Source organism: Notolepis coatsorum (genome assembly GCF_963971535.1).
Source record: "Notolepis coatsorum genome assembly, chromosome: 13".
In the NCBI taxonomy this organism is placed as follows: domain Eukaryota; kingdom Metazoa; phylum Chordata; class Actinopteri; order Aulopiformes; family Paralepididae; genus Notolepis; species Notolepis coatsorum.
This window is the reverse complement of record NC_140177.1, coordinates 23,778,606-23,796,512: the sequence shown is the minus strand read 5'-3', so window position 1 is coordinate 23,796,512 and position 17,907 is coordinate 23,778,606. Positions and strand designations below refer to the sequence as shown.

The following is a 17,907-nucleotide window of genomic DNA, read 5'->3' as shown; positions in this document are numbered from 1 at the left end:
GTGCAAAACTGTTTAGAGTTTTTGGATGTGTGTGTGAGATTATGTGCAAAATAAATCTGCATTGTTTTTTTGGTGTAGTGCCCCTTTAAGGGAAACTGGGGGACAAATAAATAAAAGTTATTCCTCCAACGTGACACGTGTCTGATGAAGAATAATCACCAAATTAAACCGACCTGAACATCGGAACATCACAGTATGTATTTAACAACCGGTATTACCTTCTTAACCACCTGTGGCTTCGTGCCGACGTCCACAGCAACAGCCTGACGCTGGACTTCTCCTTCGACCGCTCCGACGAGCATCCTCTGGACGTGTTCGAAGACATCTTCACCAATTACGAGAAGAGGAAGTGAGTGAACATGTGGCCACGTTCCTTTAGCTTTGCCTCTCCTCAAGTCTATTAAGAGAAGATCTTCCTATATTGATTCCCTTATTTCAACTAGTTTTAGCATGTTTTAATGAGCTTTTACTTGATACCGTTAGCTGCTGTGTTGTCTGTTTTATTGCTTTTTTTTGTATCTGTGAAAGGCGCTTACAAAAATACAAATAAACGTGCTTACTTGGAGAACTTCGGGCGTCATAGCATGTGGGGGGAGGGGAGGTACAGGTATGGGAAGGGTAATGGTAGAAAGACATAAATATAGGCAATAACATTAGATCTGAATATAGAAATATGAGAAAAATAGACTGTGTAAACAATATGATTAACTCTAAATATTAAAATATGAGGGAAAATAAACAGTATAAACAAAGGTGCAGATGAGTCTGTGTGCCCTATTGGTTATAATACATGTGATGTTACAATAAATATAGGCAATAAATAATTAGAATCCGAATATATACTATGAGTAAGAGTAAAAGTAAACCGTATAAACAAGGTGCAGTATACACAAGGTACCCTAACTGGCATGATATACATCATTCAATGGCGGCCATTTCTCTCTTTGTTTCCCCCCATAGGAAGAATCGAGGCAGTCGACAGAAGCAGCTGATTCCAAAGGTAAGGTGTTGGTAGTGTAAGGTGTTGGTAGTGTTGGTGGTAGTGTAAGGTGTTGGTAGTGTTGGTGGTAGTGTAAGGTGTTGGTAGTGTAAGCCAGGTGTTGGTAGTGTACGGTGTTGATAGTGTTGGTGGTAGTGTAAGGTGTTAATAGTGTTGGTGGTAGTGTAAGGTGTTGGTAGTGTTGGTGGTAGTGTAAGGTGTTGATAGTGTTGGTGGTAGTGTAAGGTGTTGATAGTGTTGGTGGTAGTGTAAGGTGTTAATAGTGTTGGTGGTAGTGTAAGGTGGTGGTAGTGTTGGTGGTAGTGTAAGGTGGTGGTAGTGTAAGGTGGTGGTAGTGTAAGGTGTTGGTAGTGTTGGTGGTAGTGTAAGGTGTTGGTAGTGTTGGTGGTAGTGTAAGGTGTTGGTAGTGTAAGGTGTTGGTAGTGTTGGTGGTAGTGTAAGGTGTTGGTAGTGTAAGGTGTTGGTAGTGTTGGTGGTAGTGTAAGGTGTTGGTGGTAGTGTAAGGTGTTGGTAGTGTAAGGTGTTGGTAGTGTTGGTGGTAGTGTAAGGTGTTGGTAGTGTAAGGTGTTGGTAGTGTTGGTGGTAGTGTAAGGTGTTGGTAGTGTAAGGTGTTGGTGGTAGTGTAAGGTGTTGGTAGTGTTGGTGGTAGTGTAAGGTGGTGGTAGTGTTGGTGGTAGTGTAAGGTGGTGGTAGTGTTGGTGGTAGTGTAAGGTGGTGGTAGTGTTGGTGGTAGTGTAAGGTGGTGGTAGTGTTGGTGGTAGTGTAAGGTGGTGGTAGTGTAAGGTGGTGGTAGTGTTGGTGGTAGTGTAAGGTGGTGGTAGTGTTGGTGGTAGTGTAAGGTGGTGGTAGTGTAAGGTGGTGGTAGTGTTGGTGGTAGTGTAAGGTGGTGGTAGTGTAAGGTGGTGGTAGTGTAAGGTGGTGGTAGTGTTGGTGGTAGTGTAAGGTGGTGGTAGTGTAAGGTGGTGGTAGTGTAAGGTGGTGGTAGTGTTGGTGGTAGTGTAAGGTGGTGGTAGTGTAAGGTGTTGGTAGTGTAAGGTGGTGGTAGTGTAAGGTGGTGGTAGTGTTGGTGGTGGTAGTGTTGGTGGTAGTGTAAGGTGTTGGTAGTGTAAGGTGTTGGTAGTGTAAGGTGTTGGTAGTGTAAGGTGTTGGTAGTGTAAGGTGTTGGTAGTGTTGGTGGTAGTGTTGGTGGTAGTGTAAGGTGTTGGTAGTGTAAGGTGTTCAAGATTCAAGATTCAAGAGTTTTAATTGTCACGGCATACAGGTATACAATGAAATGCGGCATGTTGGTGGTAGTGTTGGTGGTAGTGTAAGGTGTTGGTAGTGTAAGGTGTTGGTAGTGTAAGGTGGTGGTAGTGTTGGTGGTAGTGTAAGGTGGTGGTAGTGTTGGTGGTAGTGTAAGGTGGTGGTAGTGTAAGGTGTTGGTAGTGTTGGTGGTGGTAGTGTTGGTGGTGTTGGTGGTGGTAGTGTAAGGTGTTGGTGGTAGTGTAAGGTGTTGGTAGTGTTGGTGGTGGTAGTGTAAGGTGTTGGTGGTAGTGTAAGGTGTTGGTAGTGTAAGGTGTTGGTAGTGTTGGTGGTAGTGTAAGGTGTTGGTAGTGTAAGGTGTTGGTAGTGTAAGGTGGTGGTAGTGTAAGGTGGTGGTAGTGTAAGGTGGTGGTAGTGTAAGGTGTTGGTGGTAGTGTAAGGTGGTGGTAGTGTAAGGTGGTGGTAGTGTAAGGTGTTGGTGGTAGTGTAAGGTGTTGGTAGTGTTGGTGGTAGTCTAAGGTGTTGGTGGTAGTGTAAGGTGTTGGTGGTGTTGGTGGTAATGGTAGTGTTGGTGGTAGGGGTGGAACGATACATCGATCCAGATCGATATATCGATCTATTATCAATTATCAAATAGGATCGATGCAACGTAAAAAGATCGATTCATATTGCGATACTCTTATTTTGAAAATCCCCTGGTGAGCAATGCATATCCGCCCGGCCGCCACAACAGTAGCTCAGTAGCAGCGTGTGTTTTTATTTAAATTTTTTTTTTTTTTAATCTTTTTTTCCCTCCTTCTTTTTCCGATTTTTCTCCCATCCCACTGTTAGTCGTTATGCCAATTCCCAACCCCCTTCCTGGTTGTTGCGCACTTTCCCCTACTGTTGGTCCGAGAGGCCGGAGACTGTCGCATGCTTTCCTCCGACGCATGTGCAGCCAGCCGGCAGCCAGCCTGGCCGCGCAGATTCTCACTGGGAGAGTGTAACGTGTGGGAGGCCGCACTACCTCTCACCAGATCCTACCTTCGCTGAGCAGGCGCCCCGACCGAACTGTAGGGGTCGCTGTTCACAACGCCCAGGACCCACCCACGGCTCCCCTCCCCCTAACTCAGCCAAACAAGTTAGTATAGCGATCAGCCCGAGCCAAGGCAATGCTGACTCTCCGGGAGTCGAGACCGCAACCTCTTGCATTGGTGACGAGCACAATCTCCGCTACGCCACCTGACCGCCCCAGTAGCAGCGTGTGTTAACGTTAGACAGCATTGCTTCAGAGTCCGCCTATTTTGCGACCCGAAATAAGTGCCTGTTGTTTTTTTTCCCACAACGGGTCAAATGCATCTAACATGCTTTGCATCCTCGCCATTCCTTTATGCCCACGTCGTGTTAAATACCGAAATTAACGTTGCGTTAGCGTAAGCTAACTAAGCTAAGCTGATCAGAGCCAAAAACAGTGAACAGGAGGTCTATTTGTATTAAAAACAATGGATTGTTTTTCATTTAAATGTCTGGAAGAGCTCAAAAATAAAAATGTCAAATGATATTTCCATTGCCTTTTGTTGATTTAAATGTTACTGATTGTGTTAAATGGGCATATAATATCGTCTCGTATCGATTGCAGGCACCTGAATCGAATCGCATCGTATCGTGGCAGACTTTGTGATATCGGAAAATATCGTATCGTTGTCCAAAGAATCGATATCGTATCGTGATGAAACTGGTGATTCCCACCCCTAGTTGGTGGTAGTCGGTAGTGTAAGGTGTTGGTGGTACAGTGTAAGGTGTTGGTAGTGTTGGTGGTAGTGTAAGGTGTTGGTAGTGTAAGGTGTTGGTGGTGTTGGTGGTAGTGTAAGGTGTTGGTGGTAGTGTAAGGTGTTGGTGGTAGTGTAAGGTGTTGGTAGTGTAAGGTGTTGGTGGTAGTGTAAGGTGTTGGTAGTGTAAGGTGTTGGTAGTGTAAGGTGTTGGTGGTAGTGTAAGGTGTTGGTAGTGTAAGGTGTTGGTGGTAGTGTAAGGTGTTGGTAGTGTAAGGTGTTGGTGGTAGTGTAAGGTGTTGGTAGTGTAAGGTGTTGGTGGTACAGTGTAAGGTGTTGGTGGTAGTGTAAGGTGTTGGTGGTAGTGTAAGGTGTTGGTAGTGTAAGGTGTTGGTGGTACAGTGTAAGGTGTTGGTGGTAGTGTAAGGTGTTGGTAGTGTAAGGTGTTGGTGGTAGTGTAAGGTGTTGGTAGTGTAAGGTGTTGGTGGTACAGTGTAAGGTGTTGGTGGTAGTGTAAGGTGTTGGTGGTAGTGTAAGGTGTTGGTGGTAGTGTAAGGTGTTGGTAGTGTAAGGTGTTGGTGGTAGTGTAAGGTGTTGGTAGTGTAAGGTGTTGTTGGTAGTGTAAGGTGTTGGTGGTAGTGTAAGGTGTTGGTAGTGTAAGGTGTTGTTGGTAGTGTAAGGTGTTGGTGGTAGTGTAAGGTGTTGGTAGTGTAAGGTGTTGGTGGTAGTGTAAGGTGTTGGTAGTGTAAGGTGTTGGTGGTAGTGTAAGGTGTTGGTAGTGTAAGGTGTTGGTGGTAGTGTAAGGTGTTGTTGGTAGTGTAAGGTGTTGGTGGTAGTGTAAGGTGTTGGTGGTAGTGTAAGGTGTTGGTGGTAGTGTAAGGTGTTGGTGGTAGTGTAAGGTGTTGGTAGTGTAAGGTGTTGGTAGTGTAAGGTGTTGTTGGTAGTGTAAGGTGTTGGTGGTAGTGTAAGGTGTTGGTAGTGTAAGGTGTTGGTAGTGTAAGGTGTTGGTAGTGTAAGGTGTTGGTAGTGTAAGGTGTTGTTGGTAGTGTAAGGTGTTGGTGGTAGTGTAAGGTGTTGGTGGTAGTGTAAGGTGTTGGTAGTGTAAGGTGTTGGTGGTAGTGTAAGGTGTTGGTGGTACAGTGTAAGGTGTTGGTGGTAGTGTAAGGTGTTGGTGGTACAGTGTAAGGTGTTGGTGGTACAGTGTAAGGTGTTGGTGGTAGTGTAAGGTGTTGGTAGTGTAAGGTGTTGGTGGTAGTGTAAGGTGTTGGTAGTGTAAGGTGTTGGTGGTAGTGTAAGGTGTTGGTAGTGTAAGGTGTTGGTGGTAGTGTAAGGTGTTGGTAGTGTAAGGTGTTGGTAGTGTAAGGTGTTGGTGGTAGTGTAAGGTGTTGGTAGTGTAAGGTGTTGGTGGTAGTGTAAGGTGTTGGTAGTGTAAGGTGTTGGTAGTGTTGGTGGTAGTGTAAGGTGTTGGTAGTGTAAGGTGTTGGTGGTAGTGTAAGGTGTTGGTGGTAGTGTAAGGTGTTGGTAGTGTAAGGTGTTGGTGGTACAGTGTAAGGTGTTGGTAGTGTAAGGTGTTGGTGGTAGTGTAAGGTGTTGGTAGTGTAAGGTGTTGGTGGTACAGTGTAAGGTGTTGGTAGTGTAAGGTGTTGGTGGTAGTGTAAGGTGTTGGTGGTAGTGTAAGGTGTTGGTAGTGTAAGGTGTTGGTGGTACAGTGTAAGGTGTTGGTGGTACAGTGTAAGGTGTTGGTGGTAGTGTAAGGTGTTGGTGGTAGTGTAAGGTGTTGGTAGTGTTGGTGGTAGTGTAAGGTGTTGGTAGTGTAAGGTGTTGGTAGTGTAAGGTGTTGGTAGTGTAAGGTGTTGGTAGTGTAAGGTGGTGGTAGTGGCCTTCATGCTGATGGGTTACCATTGACCATATTCACACATTGACCATGTTCCCAACAGGGTGGGAAGGAACCCAACCTGAGCATGACATAAGAGCAAAATGGCCGCTGTGTGAATATGGTCAATTGCTTGAGTTATTCTTATTCCAAAGCACCACATCCACTTAGAATAGATGATGGAATGGATTGTGGATTATTTTAGGAGTTTACGATACTATTGTATCGATATTATTGTATTGAGCTTGTTCAAATTTTGGAAGAACTGCCTTCTCTTTTAGTGCTCCATACTTGGAACGGCCTTCAATGCACTTTAAAGTTTGATACTCTTCCAACCCTTGGACAATTTATAGCTTTAATTAATAACCATTGTAGGTCATTTTGTTATTGCTTTTAGTCTGCTTTTCCTGTTTTTATCTTATTTTAACTAGATTTTACCGTGTTGATGACTTGTTTTTATCTTATTTTAACTTGATTTTATCGTGCTGGTGATTACTTGTTTTTATCTTTGTTTTATTTTTGTATTATTCTATCTCTTTTAGTTGTAAACTCGACATCACTGTAAATGAGGGGAAACCTCAGTGTCCCTCTGGTTTAAATAAAGGTTGAATGGATGAATTAATCTCTCACAGAACCTCATGGACTCACGCTCCCTCAAACACATCGTGGGCCGCACCCTGCACGACCGGACCACCTCCGCCATCCTCCACCCGCACCAGAAGAGGAAGCCCCCCAGTATCAGTGCTCAGTTTCAGGTCAGCCTCGTGCCGTCTCACTGGGAGGCTCGTATGGAGACTTACTCTTCGTATGGAGTGGCTCAGAGCGGTCGTCTGGGCCCAGGAGTTCAAAACTTGTAATCCCTATTGATTGATTGATTGATTGATTGAAATTTTTTATTAACAGATTGCAGAATGGGTACAGTACAGTACGGCTCAATACACACAATTGTTAAGGGGATGCAGACCAGAGAAAGACTTTCGTCTTGTTTACATCAGGGTCCCCCATTTTCAATTCATAATGAGTTGAAATGAATGAATCCAAATCTGATCCGATCAGATGGGGATTAAAAGTGTTGAACTCCTGGGCCCTGGTGATCAGAAGGTTCCCAGTTCGATTCCGGTGTGTGTGAATGTGAGACACAAGTTGTAAAGTGCTTTGGATAAAAGCTCTATATATCTTCCTGTACATTTTACTGTATATTTTTGGACTGTATATTGTATAGAATGTATATACATATCTTAGAATGTATATCTTTGACTGTGTATTCTTATTTTTGACTACCTAAATGTTTATTGTGAGCGATCTGTGGTGCTGAAAGAAAGTACTTCTATTCTCTTCTATAAATGCAGTCCATTTGTGCCGTATCTTACAGGCATCACTCAACAAGCTGATGGAGACTATTGAGAAAGCGGAGCCATTCTTCATCCACTGTATTCGTTCCAATGCTGAAAAGGTAACGTTGTGACGAACGTTCACTCTTTTGTTAGAGCTGCACTTTTATCTTAAAGGAACACGCCGCCATTATGGCAAATGTTCTTTTTTTTTTTACTTTTTTTTTTAGTGTTTATCGCTTTTCTGGTCAAGCATGATCGACAGATACAGGGTGAAATGGGATATAGATCAGGGGAAGACATTCTGGTAAATGACGGCGGGTCCGGGAATCGAACTCTGAGTCCACCAGATCCGTGACGCAGCACGGTTTTCCCCGACGCAGAAATAGCGCCGAGATATGCGGTGAGCTACTGGAGCCCCCCTATGGCAAATGTTCTTACCGTCTTCTCCAGAGTCGGACAAGAAGGCAGATACCAATTTCCTCTCTGTGCGTTCAGTAGAAAGCCATCCGGCTGCAAGCTAGCCTAGCTTAGCACAAATGAATGGAAGCGGATATGGATCGGCTAGCCTAGGCGTTGGCCAAAAACACCTCTCCCGGAGTTTGAAGCTAGGCTAGCCGATCCATATCCACTTACATTCATTTGTGCTGCGCTAGTTTTGTTGTACTGTACTTGTGCTGTATAATGACAATACATTTGAATCTAATCTTAATCTAATCTAATCTAGGCTAGCTCGCAGCCGGATAGCTTTCTACCGAACGCACAGAAAGGAAACGGGTATCTCTCTTCTTGTCCGACTCTGGAGAAGACGGTAAGAAAATGTTCCCATAATGTCGCCGTGTTCCTTTAAACATGTAGCGATAGGTGTGACAGTTGAGCTTGATCATCTGAAAACACTGTTCACTCTCGCCGTGTCTCTTCCGTTACACTAGAGGGCGATGCACTTTGATGATGAGCTGGTGCTGCAGCAGATCAAGTACACGGGCCTGCTGGAGACGGTGCGCATCCAGAAGTCCGGCTACAGCTCCAAGTACACATTTCAGGTGAGCTCTGCCGGTGGGAACCATTAAAAAAGAAATGAAGAAGGTCTTATTTATTATTTGCCACACTGTACATGTCGTTGTTTATTCTATCACTTGTACGCCTCTGTGAATTGACGCAGAGAGAGAGAGAGTATTTAATTTCAAACCTTTATTTAAACTCGAAAGGCAACAGAGGTTTCCCTCATTTACAGTCACGTCGAGTGTACATACAGAAATAAGCGACAACAAAGAAAAAACATAAAATAACACATTATATAAAATCATAAATAAGATGAACAAGATGAGGCAAAAAGTAAGGATAACAAATCAATTAAAACAAGTACAACTTGATTGACAAAAGTTGGAGATCAAGGTTTTAAACGCTGCAACAGAGGGGAGAATCTCAAACTTTGAGGATTGTTGGAGTTAATTCCATGAGCTAGAGGGGCATCATTGTGAAATGCTGATTTACCCTGTTAAGGGCCGGCCAATCACTAGAACAGGTTCCAAAATTCCATTCCAATAATGGTATAGTATAAGGAGGTAGCTTACCAATAAGGGCCTTAATGATTAATCCAGTACATGGCATGGATTGATGAGGTTTTCTTTATTTTAAGGAATTTGTTGAGAAGTTCCGAGTGCTGCTACCTAAGGGGGCGACGGCAGCGCCAGGAGAAATAACTGAGCTGCTGCAGAAGATGGGCCTGGATCAGACCACCTACCAGATAGGCAAAACCAAGGTAATGATCGTGGAACACATCAGCGGTCGCTCAGTCTGAATGTGGACCTCGGTGTAACTCCCTCTACTTGCAATGATGACAGCGATGCGTTCTTGATATTACTGATTGGATTTATTTCAATCCGAACCGAACCGATTTTACTCCGAACCGTGAGAACTGTGAACACATACATGAAATACAATAAATCACAGCTCAAACAATAACAACATACATCCATATTATCTCTACTTGTCTCTTAGTGGCACATGTCTTTGCAATGTTGTTAACCAAATGAACTTAACCTACAAGCACATTACGTCCTTCAATCATTGATGCTTAGCAAGCCTTTAGCTAGCACCTTAGCTACATGGCATGGGCCTACACATAGCAACATTTACGACAAACGTACCTTATTGGCTGCATGCAATACGAGAGGAAATGATGGACTTCAGCAGATTCTTCTTCTTGTTACCTGTTTATTGCACAATGTTGTTTTATTGGATTCTATTATGTTGCACTACTGTATTGCACATCGTTGCGGGCAAGACCACCCGCATTTCATTGTATACTTGTATGCCGTGACAAATAAAACTCTTGACTTGACTTCTTCTTGCTAGGAGCTCTACCCGAAAGCACTGGTTGTGGCCGAAACTTCCACTTATATAAGGATGTGCGAGGTTCTAGAATGTTCAGCTATGACATCATCACGAACGTTCCAGAATGTTGTGGCAGGGCTAATGTTCTAGCCTGTTCTAGCCTGTACTACTATGACATCATCACACACGTGCCAGAATGTTCCTATGTACCATTACAATCGCTACACTAGCAGCCTTTAGGTAGGAACCAAACTTAAACTTAAACAGGACTTAAACTGAACACAGAGGCAGTTACACTTGGAGTAAAGGTCTCTTGTCCGTCGTCCACCCAGGTGTTCCTCAAGGAGAAGGACAGCCAGCGGCTCCAGGACATCCTCAACAAGGAAGTGATGCGTCACATCATCACCCTGCAACGCTGGTTCAGGTCCTGTCTCATCAGGATTCACTTCCTGGACAAGAAGGATGCTGCCAAGATCATACAGGTAAAATTTTTATTAACGTTTTTTATCCTAATATATTTAATTTATAGATTAGATTAATTAAATTAGATGAAAATGTATTGTCATTATACAGCACAAGTACAGTACAACGAAAATAAGTTTGGCATCCAACCAGAGTGCAAATCTAACAGTAAAGTGCAATAGTAATATACAATGTACAGGTGATTAAACTGGGTATAAAATATATAAAGTAGTACTACTTGGTAATAGTGCTAATCATATGTATGTACAGAGTTGTAGTATTAATTAATATTAATTAGTATGTACAGTGATACAGGTATAAAGACACTATGGTAGTAAAGTCATACTGGCCAGCAGTGTAACTAGTAAGAGTAGGTAAGGGATATGTACAGATAAAGATATAGTATCTACAGATATGTAAAAAAGGATTATATGCAGGTATGTACAGACAGATGTGTATATATATATATATATATATATATATATATATATATATATACGTAAGAAGAATAAAAAATATATAAATATATATATACAGCATTATTGTACATGCTATCATACAGAGTTATATGGGTTATATGCAGGGAGTATAGGACTAGATTTGAACATTAATATGGAACAAGGGGCCAGAGTTGACGGGGGAACCCCTGCGTTTCAGAGGGGCTGGCGGGACTATTATGACGTGAACAGGAGCCGCGCAGCGACGGTGATCCAGGCGGCCTGGCGCACCTCACTGAAGAGGTCGGAGTACCTGAGTCGGCCGGGCGGAGGAGAGGGCGCGGCAGAGAGCCACCCCAGACGCCAGAGGTATGCTCCTCCATCCCTCTCTACACTGTTGTGTTCCGACAGGCGTGTTCTCCTCCTCCATCCCTCTCTACACTGTTGTGTTCTGACAGGCGTGTTCTCCTCAAGTTCTAGTTCAAGTTTTGTTTTATTATTATTTTCATTTTTTTATTCGTCGACTAAAAACACACTTCTTCAATCAATATCTGAAATGAATGAAGAAGAAGAAAAAAAGAACTACTAACCTTCTTACTGTCTCTTTCACTAATTCATCTTCCTTGTCTATATTACTACCTACTATGCTAATATTTCTCTACTACTATGCACTCAACACTGCAGCAGTTTCTTGTTACTCCGCTGATAGAGTTGTACCCTTCCTGCTGATAAATGACTAAATGTAGATTATATAAGGTACATGTACATTATAGTGAAGTGCATGGTTCTGTGTGACCCTCCTGAGATTGTGCTTCATACAGTAAAAAGTAAAAGAATAAAGACTAAACACTACACAAAATATACAATATACAAAACACTTGGTAGAAGAGGTAGTGCAAATATTTTAGTAATAAATAGATCAAATATGGTGTAGTGTTAAGTGAAGTAAATGTTGAAGGTCAATGTTTAAAGTGAGTGTGTGCATGTGGATGTTGTGTGCAATTATGGCTGGATATCAGAGACCCCCCCCCCCTAACATTTTCACATCCGAAACTGCTGCATTGTCCTGTGGTTCTGTTCTGTTTGCACTCTTACCACTGCTATGCTGACGATTATACGTCTCTTTCAAGTCTGAACAATCTGACAAATGATCTACCCTGTTTGACTGTCTGACTGCTGTCAAGGATTGGATGGCAAACAACTTCCTTCAGTTGAACGCAGAAAAAACTGAGGTTGATTGATTGATTGATTGAAAAGTTTATTAACAGATTGCAGAATGGGTACAGTACAGTACAGCTCAATACATACAATTGGTAAGGGGATGCAGACCAGAGAAAGACTTTCGTCTTGTTTACATCAGGGTCCCCCATTTTCAATTCATCATAACATATATGACATACATGACATACAGATAGACAGTACTGCTACATCTATACATTTATGACATATCAGATTTGCAAATACAGTACTGTTTGTGATACAAAAGTGTCCAGAAAAGGAGTGTATATACATTTGGCGTAGAAACTGTACATTGGAGGAGGTTGGATAGGTGGGGTTGGGTGGGTTGGGTGAGGGCTGTACATTGGAGGGGGGGGGGGGGGGGGGGGTTGGGTAGGGGGGGGACACACATTTTACACTGTACATTGGAATACTGACAAAGCCTTACTTGGTCATTTACTGTACAACTAGGTTAGGACATTTGTAGGGGCCAGTTTCGAATTGCAGTCTCACGTAGGTGTTTTTTGAAAGTGTTTTTGAAAGTGGGTACTGGGTAGTGATTCACATTCCTTTACAGCTTTAGGTAGGGCGTTCCACATTGATGTGGCATAATTGCGAAACGTGTTTAGTCCCTTGTTTGAGCCGAATCTGGGTTTTACATGATTTGTGGAGCTCCCTCTGGTGTTGTGATCGTGGTATTCACTGACCTTTTGAAAGTATTTTGCCATGTACATGGGTACCTTGGTCGCGTAGTGTATCTTGTAGACCAGGCCCATTGCAAGTTGCTGTACTCTGGCGTCTACTCTAAGCCATCCTAGGTTGTCAAAGTGGGCAGGGGTGAGGTGGGTTCTAGGAGTCAGGTCAAGTAGTAGTCTGACTAGCTTGTTTTGAGATGTTTGTAATTTGTTTTTTGTTTTTTAGTGCCTTTGAGGTGCTTTGGTACCATGAGGTGCAAGCATAGTCGTAGTACCCTTGAATGAGTGCTCCTGCTAGAGTCTTCAGGGTATTCTTGTTTACCAGAGAGGAGATCCGGTACAAGAATCGCGTTCGTTGGTTGACTTTTTTTATTACATTGGATGCCATTTTGTCACAGGAAAGATTAGCCTCTAGGATGGAGCCCAGGTAGGTAATTTCATCTTTCCTTGTGATAATATTGTCACCCACTGTAACCGAGAAGCCGTCGGTCTTGCTGAGTTTGTTATTTGAACCGAAGAGAATGGACTCTGTTTTGCCCATGTGTAATGATAGTTTGTTGTCGGCGAGCCATATGCAGATTTTGCCTAGTTCCGAGCTGAGGGCTTTTTCAACCTGCAACTTGTTCTTGTCAGAGACCAGCAGGGCTGAGTCGTCCGCAAAAAGGAACAAGTTGCAGTCACAAGCTGACGACATGTCATTTGCATAAATTAGGAATAGTAGCGGTCCTAGTATGCTTCCTTGTGGAACACCACAGCTCACTGTGAGGGGGGGGGGGGGGGGGTAGGGTACCGTTTACTTCCACCATCTGTTCCCTCCCCTCCAGGTAGGATTGTATCCAGCTCACTGATAAACTATCAAAACCAATTGCTTTTAGCTTGTCAATCAGTTCATATTATAGGTTCAGAAAAAGTTATCTCAAAAGTTGCCACATGCATGGGGGACCCTCAACAACTTTGAGGTCCACGCTCAGAAACCTTGGTGTGATCTTTGACCAGCAAATGCACTTTGATCACCACATTAGGTCTCTGACACGTACTTGTTTTTTCCATCTGCGAAATATTGCTAAACTTTGATCTGTTTGATCCGGACTATTGTAACTAACTCCCTTTTCACTTGCCTCGATGCGTCCACTTTGGGCCGGCTACAAATGGTCCAGAAAGTCTTGCCACATCACTCCCATCTTAGTTTCCCTTCACTGGCTCTCCATCAATAGATAGAATTCACTTTAAGGTTCTGGTCATCACCTACAGAGCACTCCATGGTCAGGCACCTGCCTACATCTGCGACCTACTGCGTCCTTACACCACGAGCAGATTGCTCAGGTCGTCTGACCAGGGCTTGCTGGCTGTCCCCGGTCTAGAAGACAAAAGGTGACCGAGCCATAGAAACCGTGGCCCCCAGGCTATGGAATGCTCTGCCTTTGGACCTTAGATCTGTGGTCTCAGTAAACACCTTTAGAAAGCAGCTCAAGGCTGTGCTGTTCAAACAGGCGTTTGGCTAATTATGCTCTGTGTAAATCTTTTGTCTTTTTATCTGTTTTGTTTTTCCTGTTCTTTCACGTTTTTAATTTTTCTTTTTCCATGCTGCTATCTTTGCACTTTACTGATATTTTTACTATGTGAAGCACTTTGTGACCCTGGTCTGTGAAAGGTGCTATATAAATAAACATTAAAATTTAAAAAATATGTTTTATTAAGAAATATATTTATTTGCTACACTTGAAATCAAAATATGGTTATGTTACACTGATTATCAAAGGTTTACATGCAGGTTGCATGGGGATTATTTCACACCCAACCTATATCGAGAATGTTGTATTGGTCAGCTGTTTATTACATGTGCAAGAAAATCACACTGTGACTGAAAATCTGTATCATAATAATAATAATCATAAATCTGTAATTTATCAAAAGGAAAACCTAGTTGTTTTGGGTTGGACTAGTATGAATCAGGTTGGACTAGTATGAATCGGGTTGGACTAGAATGAATCAGGTTGGACTAGAATGAATCAGGTTGGACTAGTATGAATCAGGTTGGACTAGTATGAATCAGGTTGGACTAGTATATCAGGTTGGACTAGTATGGATCAGGTTGGACTAGTATGGATCAGGTTGGACTAGTATGAATCAGGTTGGACTAGTATATCAGGTTGGACTAGTATGAATCAGGTTGGACTAGTATGAATCAGGTTGGACTAGTATGAATCAGGTTGGACTAGTATGAATCAGGTTGGACTAGTATGAATCGGGTTGGACTAGTATGGATCAGGTTGGACTAGTATGAATCAGGTTGGACTAGTATGAATCAGGTTGGACTAGTATGAATCAGGTTGGACTAGTATGGATCAGGTTGGACTAGTATGAATCAGGTTGGACTACTATGAATCAGGTTGGACTAGTATGAATCAGGTTGGACTAGTATGATCAGGTTGGACTACTATGAATCAGGTTGGACTAGTATGGATCAGGTTGGACTAGTATGGATCAGGTTGGGGCTAATGGCGCTCCTCTAGCAGTAGCGTCATGTTAATATCACTTAATTTGAATGAGTAAATGTGTCCTGGCCAGCGTGGAGAAGCGGGGCCTGACGAGGCAGCGCGTCGTGGAGCACAGCCCCAGCAGGGCTCAGTCTGAGCCCGTCAACGGAGAGGATCCCGACAGCGGGCAGCCCAGGGAGAGGAGGGGGTCCCCGCCGCCCCTCAACAGGCCCCTTTCCCTCCCCCTGGATGCGGAGGCCGGCAGGAAGGACGAGGAGGACCCCCACCACTACAGCTCCCTCCAGCGGTACACCCACGCAGAGGACATGAGGGACAAGGCCGCGCGGTGGAAGGAGAGGCTGAGCGACGACTCCAGCCCAGAGCCCCCGCGGCCCCGGAGCAAGCAGGCGGAGAGGCTGCAGTAAGTCCCCGTCTTACAGATCTGTCCGCCTTCCAGACTCGCGTCTCGTGTTGTTTAAACTGCAAGCTCCATTCTCTGCTGCTTTGTTTACCTGCTGCCTCCACCATGCTGCTGCTTCATGCTGAACACTGAACGCTCCACTCACAAGTACACATGAGCACGCACACACACACAACACACATGCTGCTACCGCTTTAAACAATCACTTTAAACAAAATGTCAAAGGGCGGCTACGTGGCGTAGTGGGCAAGGCGCTCGCCACGAATGCGGAGACGCTGGGCTCGCCTGTTCGAGCCCAGCCCAGCGCTCCACATTGCTTTCAGTTTAGCTGGTCGTTCATACTTATACACATTGGCCGTATTAGGGGGTGGGAAACTGATGGGTGGGGATCGGGCGTTGTGGACAGCGACTCCTACAGGTCGGTTGGTGCGCCTGCGCAGTAGAATCAGGAAGTGTCGGGGGCAGCGTGAGCCTCCCACGCATTACTCCTCGCCACTGAGAGATCGAGCTGCGCAGGTGAAAAGATGCGACTGCTGTTACCTCAAGTACCGGAGGGGACTTGTGCTATGTATGACTTAGTCCACATTGCATCCGGCTTGTGGGAAGCAAGAAACAGCGTTCGTGACAGGGGAGGGTTGAATTGGATGATACGAAATTGGGATGGGAGAAAATATAGAAAATGGGAGAAAAAGTGGATCAAAACAAAAAAAACTAAAAATGGGAGAGAAAGTTGATATAAAAAAAAATTCAAACAAAATGGAAAAGTCACTTTAAAGGAATGAGGAATAAAAAAGCCACTTTAAGGAAAGAACAGATGTGGTTCTTGTATAGTTTAGCTATAGTAAGTATAACATAATGACAGAGTTAAAATTGTATGTTGTATAGTAGTGTACATAGGAACCAGTGCCTTCTCAGGAATTTATTTATTATCTATTTTTATCATGCACTTCTTATGTCTTACCTTTTTTTTTTTTTTTTTTTTTTACCATGTCTATTTTATTATTGTATTATTACACAATCGATGCGGGCATGACCACCCGCATTTCACTGTATGCCCTGGTATGTATGTGACAAATAAACCTCTTGATTCTTGATTCTTGATGCTGCCTCCACCCTGCTGCTTCATGCTGCTGCTACTTGCTCATGCTTTTCCCCCTCCACCCCAGCATCACCTGTTTCTCTTGTGTCTCTGTGGTCCAAGAAGGACATGTCTTTATGTCATTATCAGTCCCCGCTCTCCTGTCTGTCTGGATTTAAACTATGCTTAGCAGGAAGTGATTTAAAAACAGAGCCTTGACACCATGTACATATATTCATGCTCAATAAGAATTCTTATTTCAATATGCGAGTTGTATGACTGAACTAAATTAGAGTCCAACGTTCTGCCCTTGTTTCATTCTCTAACACAGGAGGAGAGGGAAGTCGCTGTCTGTAGATGAACTGGCCAAGCTCAGCTCCTCCGGCTCTGACAGCTCTCCCTCTACTGCTCAGGTACGGTACTGCACACGTCTGTATCTTCTGGCACTTCACCAAAACTACAATGCTGTCTTGCTTTAGTTTTTTTGCACATAATCTCACACACACATCCAAAAACTCACATTCATTTAGTTATTGAGAGTATTTGAGTTTGAATATGGCCACCAGTGTTGTCATCGGGGACATTGGATCCTCATGTTGTGTTGATTACAGCTCAATGAAATGGTAGCAGTAGCATAAGGTAGCAGTCCCCTATAAGACAAGGTATTGCTATTTTTTCATCTACATAATTTCATTGAGCTGTAATTAACACAAGGATTCAATGTCCCCGATGACATCACCGGTGGCCATATTCAAACTAATTTACTCTCAGTAACTGTCCAAACTAAATTCATGTTTTTGGATGTGCGTGAGATTATGTGCAAAATAAATCAGCACAGTTTTTTTTGGTGAAGTGCCCCTTTAATTAACAGCAGGTCTGTATTTCCAGGTGACCAGCAGATTAGCATCTTAATGTTCATCCTAAATGTTCTTAATGTTCATCCTTAATGTTCATCCTTACTGTTCTTAATGTTCATCCTTACTGTTCATCCTTAATGTTCTTAATGTTCATCCTTACTGTTCTTAATGTTCATCCTTAATGTTCTTAATGTTCATCCTTACTGTTCTTAATGTTCATCCTTAATGTTCTTAATGTTCATCCTTCTTACTCATCTACCATCCGTTGCTTCCCATCACTTGACTTGTTTTTGATTGAATACCAGACCAGTGTTTTTAGTGTTCAGCTGTATGTAAGTATTGTAAATTGTATGTAACCATGAGCTGTAAACACCCTGCTGTTGCCAAAACCCTGGAACGGAGTCTCTCTAATGGAAGGGGTCAGCCTCATGACCTTTGACCCCATGGGCCCACACTCAGGTCAAGGTGCGCATCCGCAAGCTCCCCAAGCGCAGGCGGCGCCTGGCCCAAGCCCGTAGCGGGCTGGTGTATGACTTCGGGGGCTCGCGGGAGAAGGAGTACTGGAGCTTCCCCCTGCCCCCCATGCCCCCCCCCAGCCCGCAGGCCCCCGGCATGAAGGCCTCGGTCAGTGCTGCGGACGTCCGGGCCGTCAAACCCCGCGTCAAGGTACAGGCCGGAAGGGGGGGGGAACTCCGCAGCGACCGCGGCGGTCCTCTGCATGCAGGCCTTGC

At 43.8% G+C, this 17,907-nt stretch overlaps 1 protein-coding gene across 6 annotated transcripts in view; it reads left to right on the top strand.

The window, feature by feature from the left end:
* LOC311239615 (myosin IXb) overlaps positions 1-17,907 on the top strand; it is a 119,710-nt gene that overhangs the window by 65,917 nt on the left and 35,886 nt on the right. For 3 of the 6 annotated variants that reach the window (XM_084327988.1, XM_084327987.1, XM_084327992.1), the window contains exons 15-26: positions 257-349; positions 961-1,000; positions 6,496-6,618; positions 7,236-7,316; positions 7,922-8,005; positions 8,127-8,237; positions 8,834-8,956; positions 9,864-10,013; positions 10,651-10,799; positions 14,912-15,241; positions 16,651-16,732; positions 17,636-17,842. In XM_084327988.1, coding sequence (XP_084184114.1) covers positions 257-349; positions 961-1,000; positions 6,496-6,618; positions 7,236-7,316; positions 7,922-8,005; positions 8,127-8,237; positions 8,834-8,956; positions 9,864-10,013; positions 10,651-10,799; positions 14,912-15,241; positions 16,651-16,732; positions 17,636-17,842 — 1,573 coding nt within the window. The remainder of the gene's footprint in view (positions 1-256; positions 350-960; positions 1,001-6,495; positions 6,619-7,235; positions 7,317-7,921; positions 8,006-8,126; positions 8,238-8,833; positions 8,957-9,863; positions 10,014-10,650; positions 10,800-14,911; positions 15,242-16,650; positions 16,733-17,635; positions 17,843-17,907) is intronic. The other 3 variants (XM_084327989.1, XM_084327990.1, XM_084327991.1) reach the window with 3 other exon arrangements.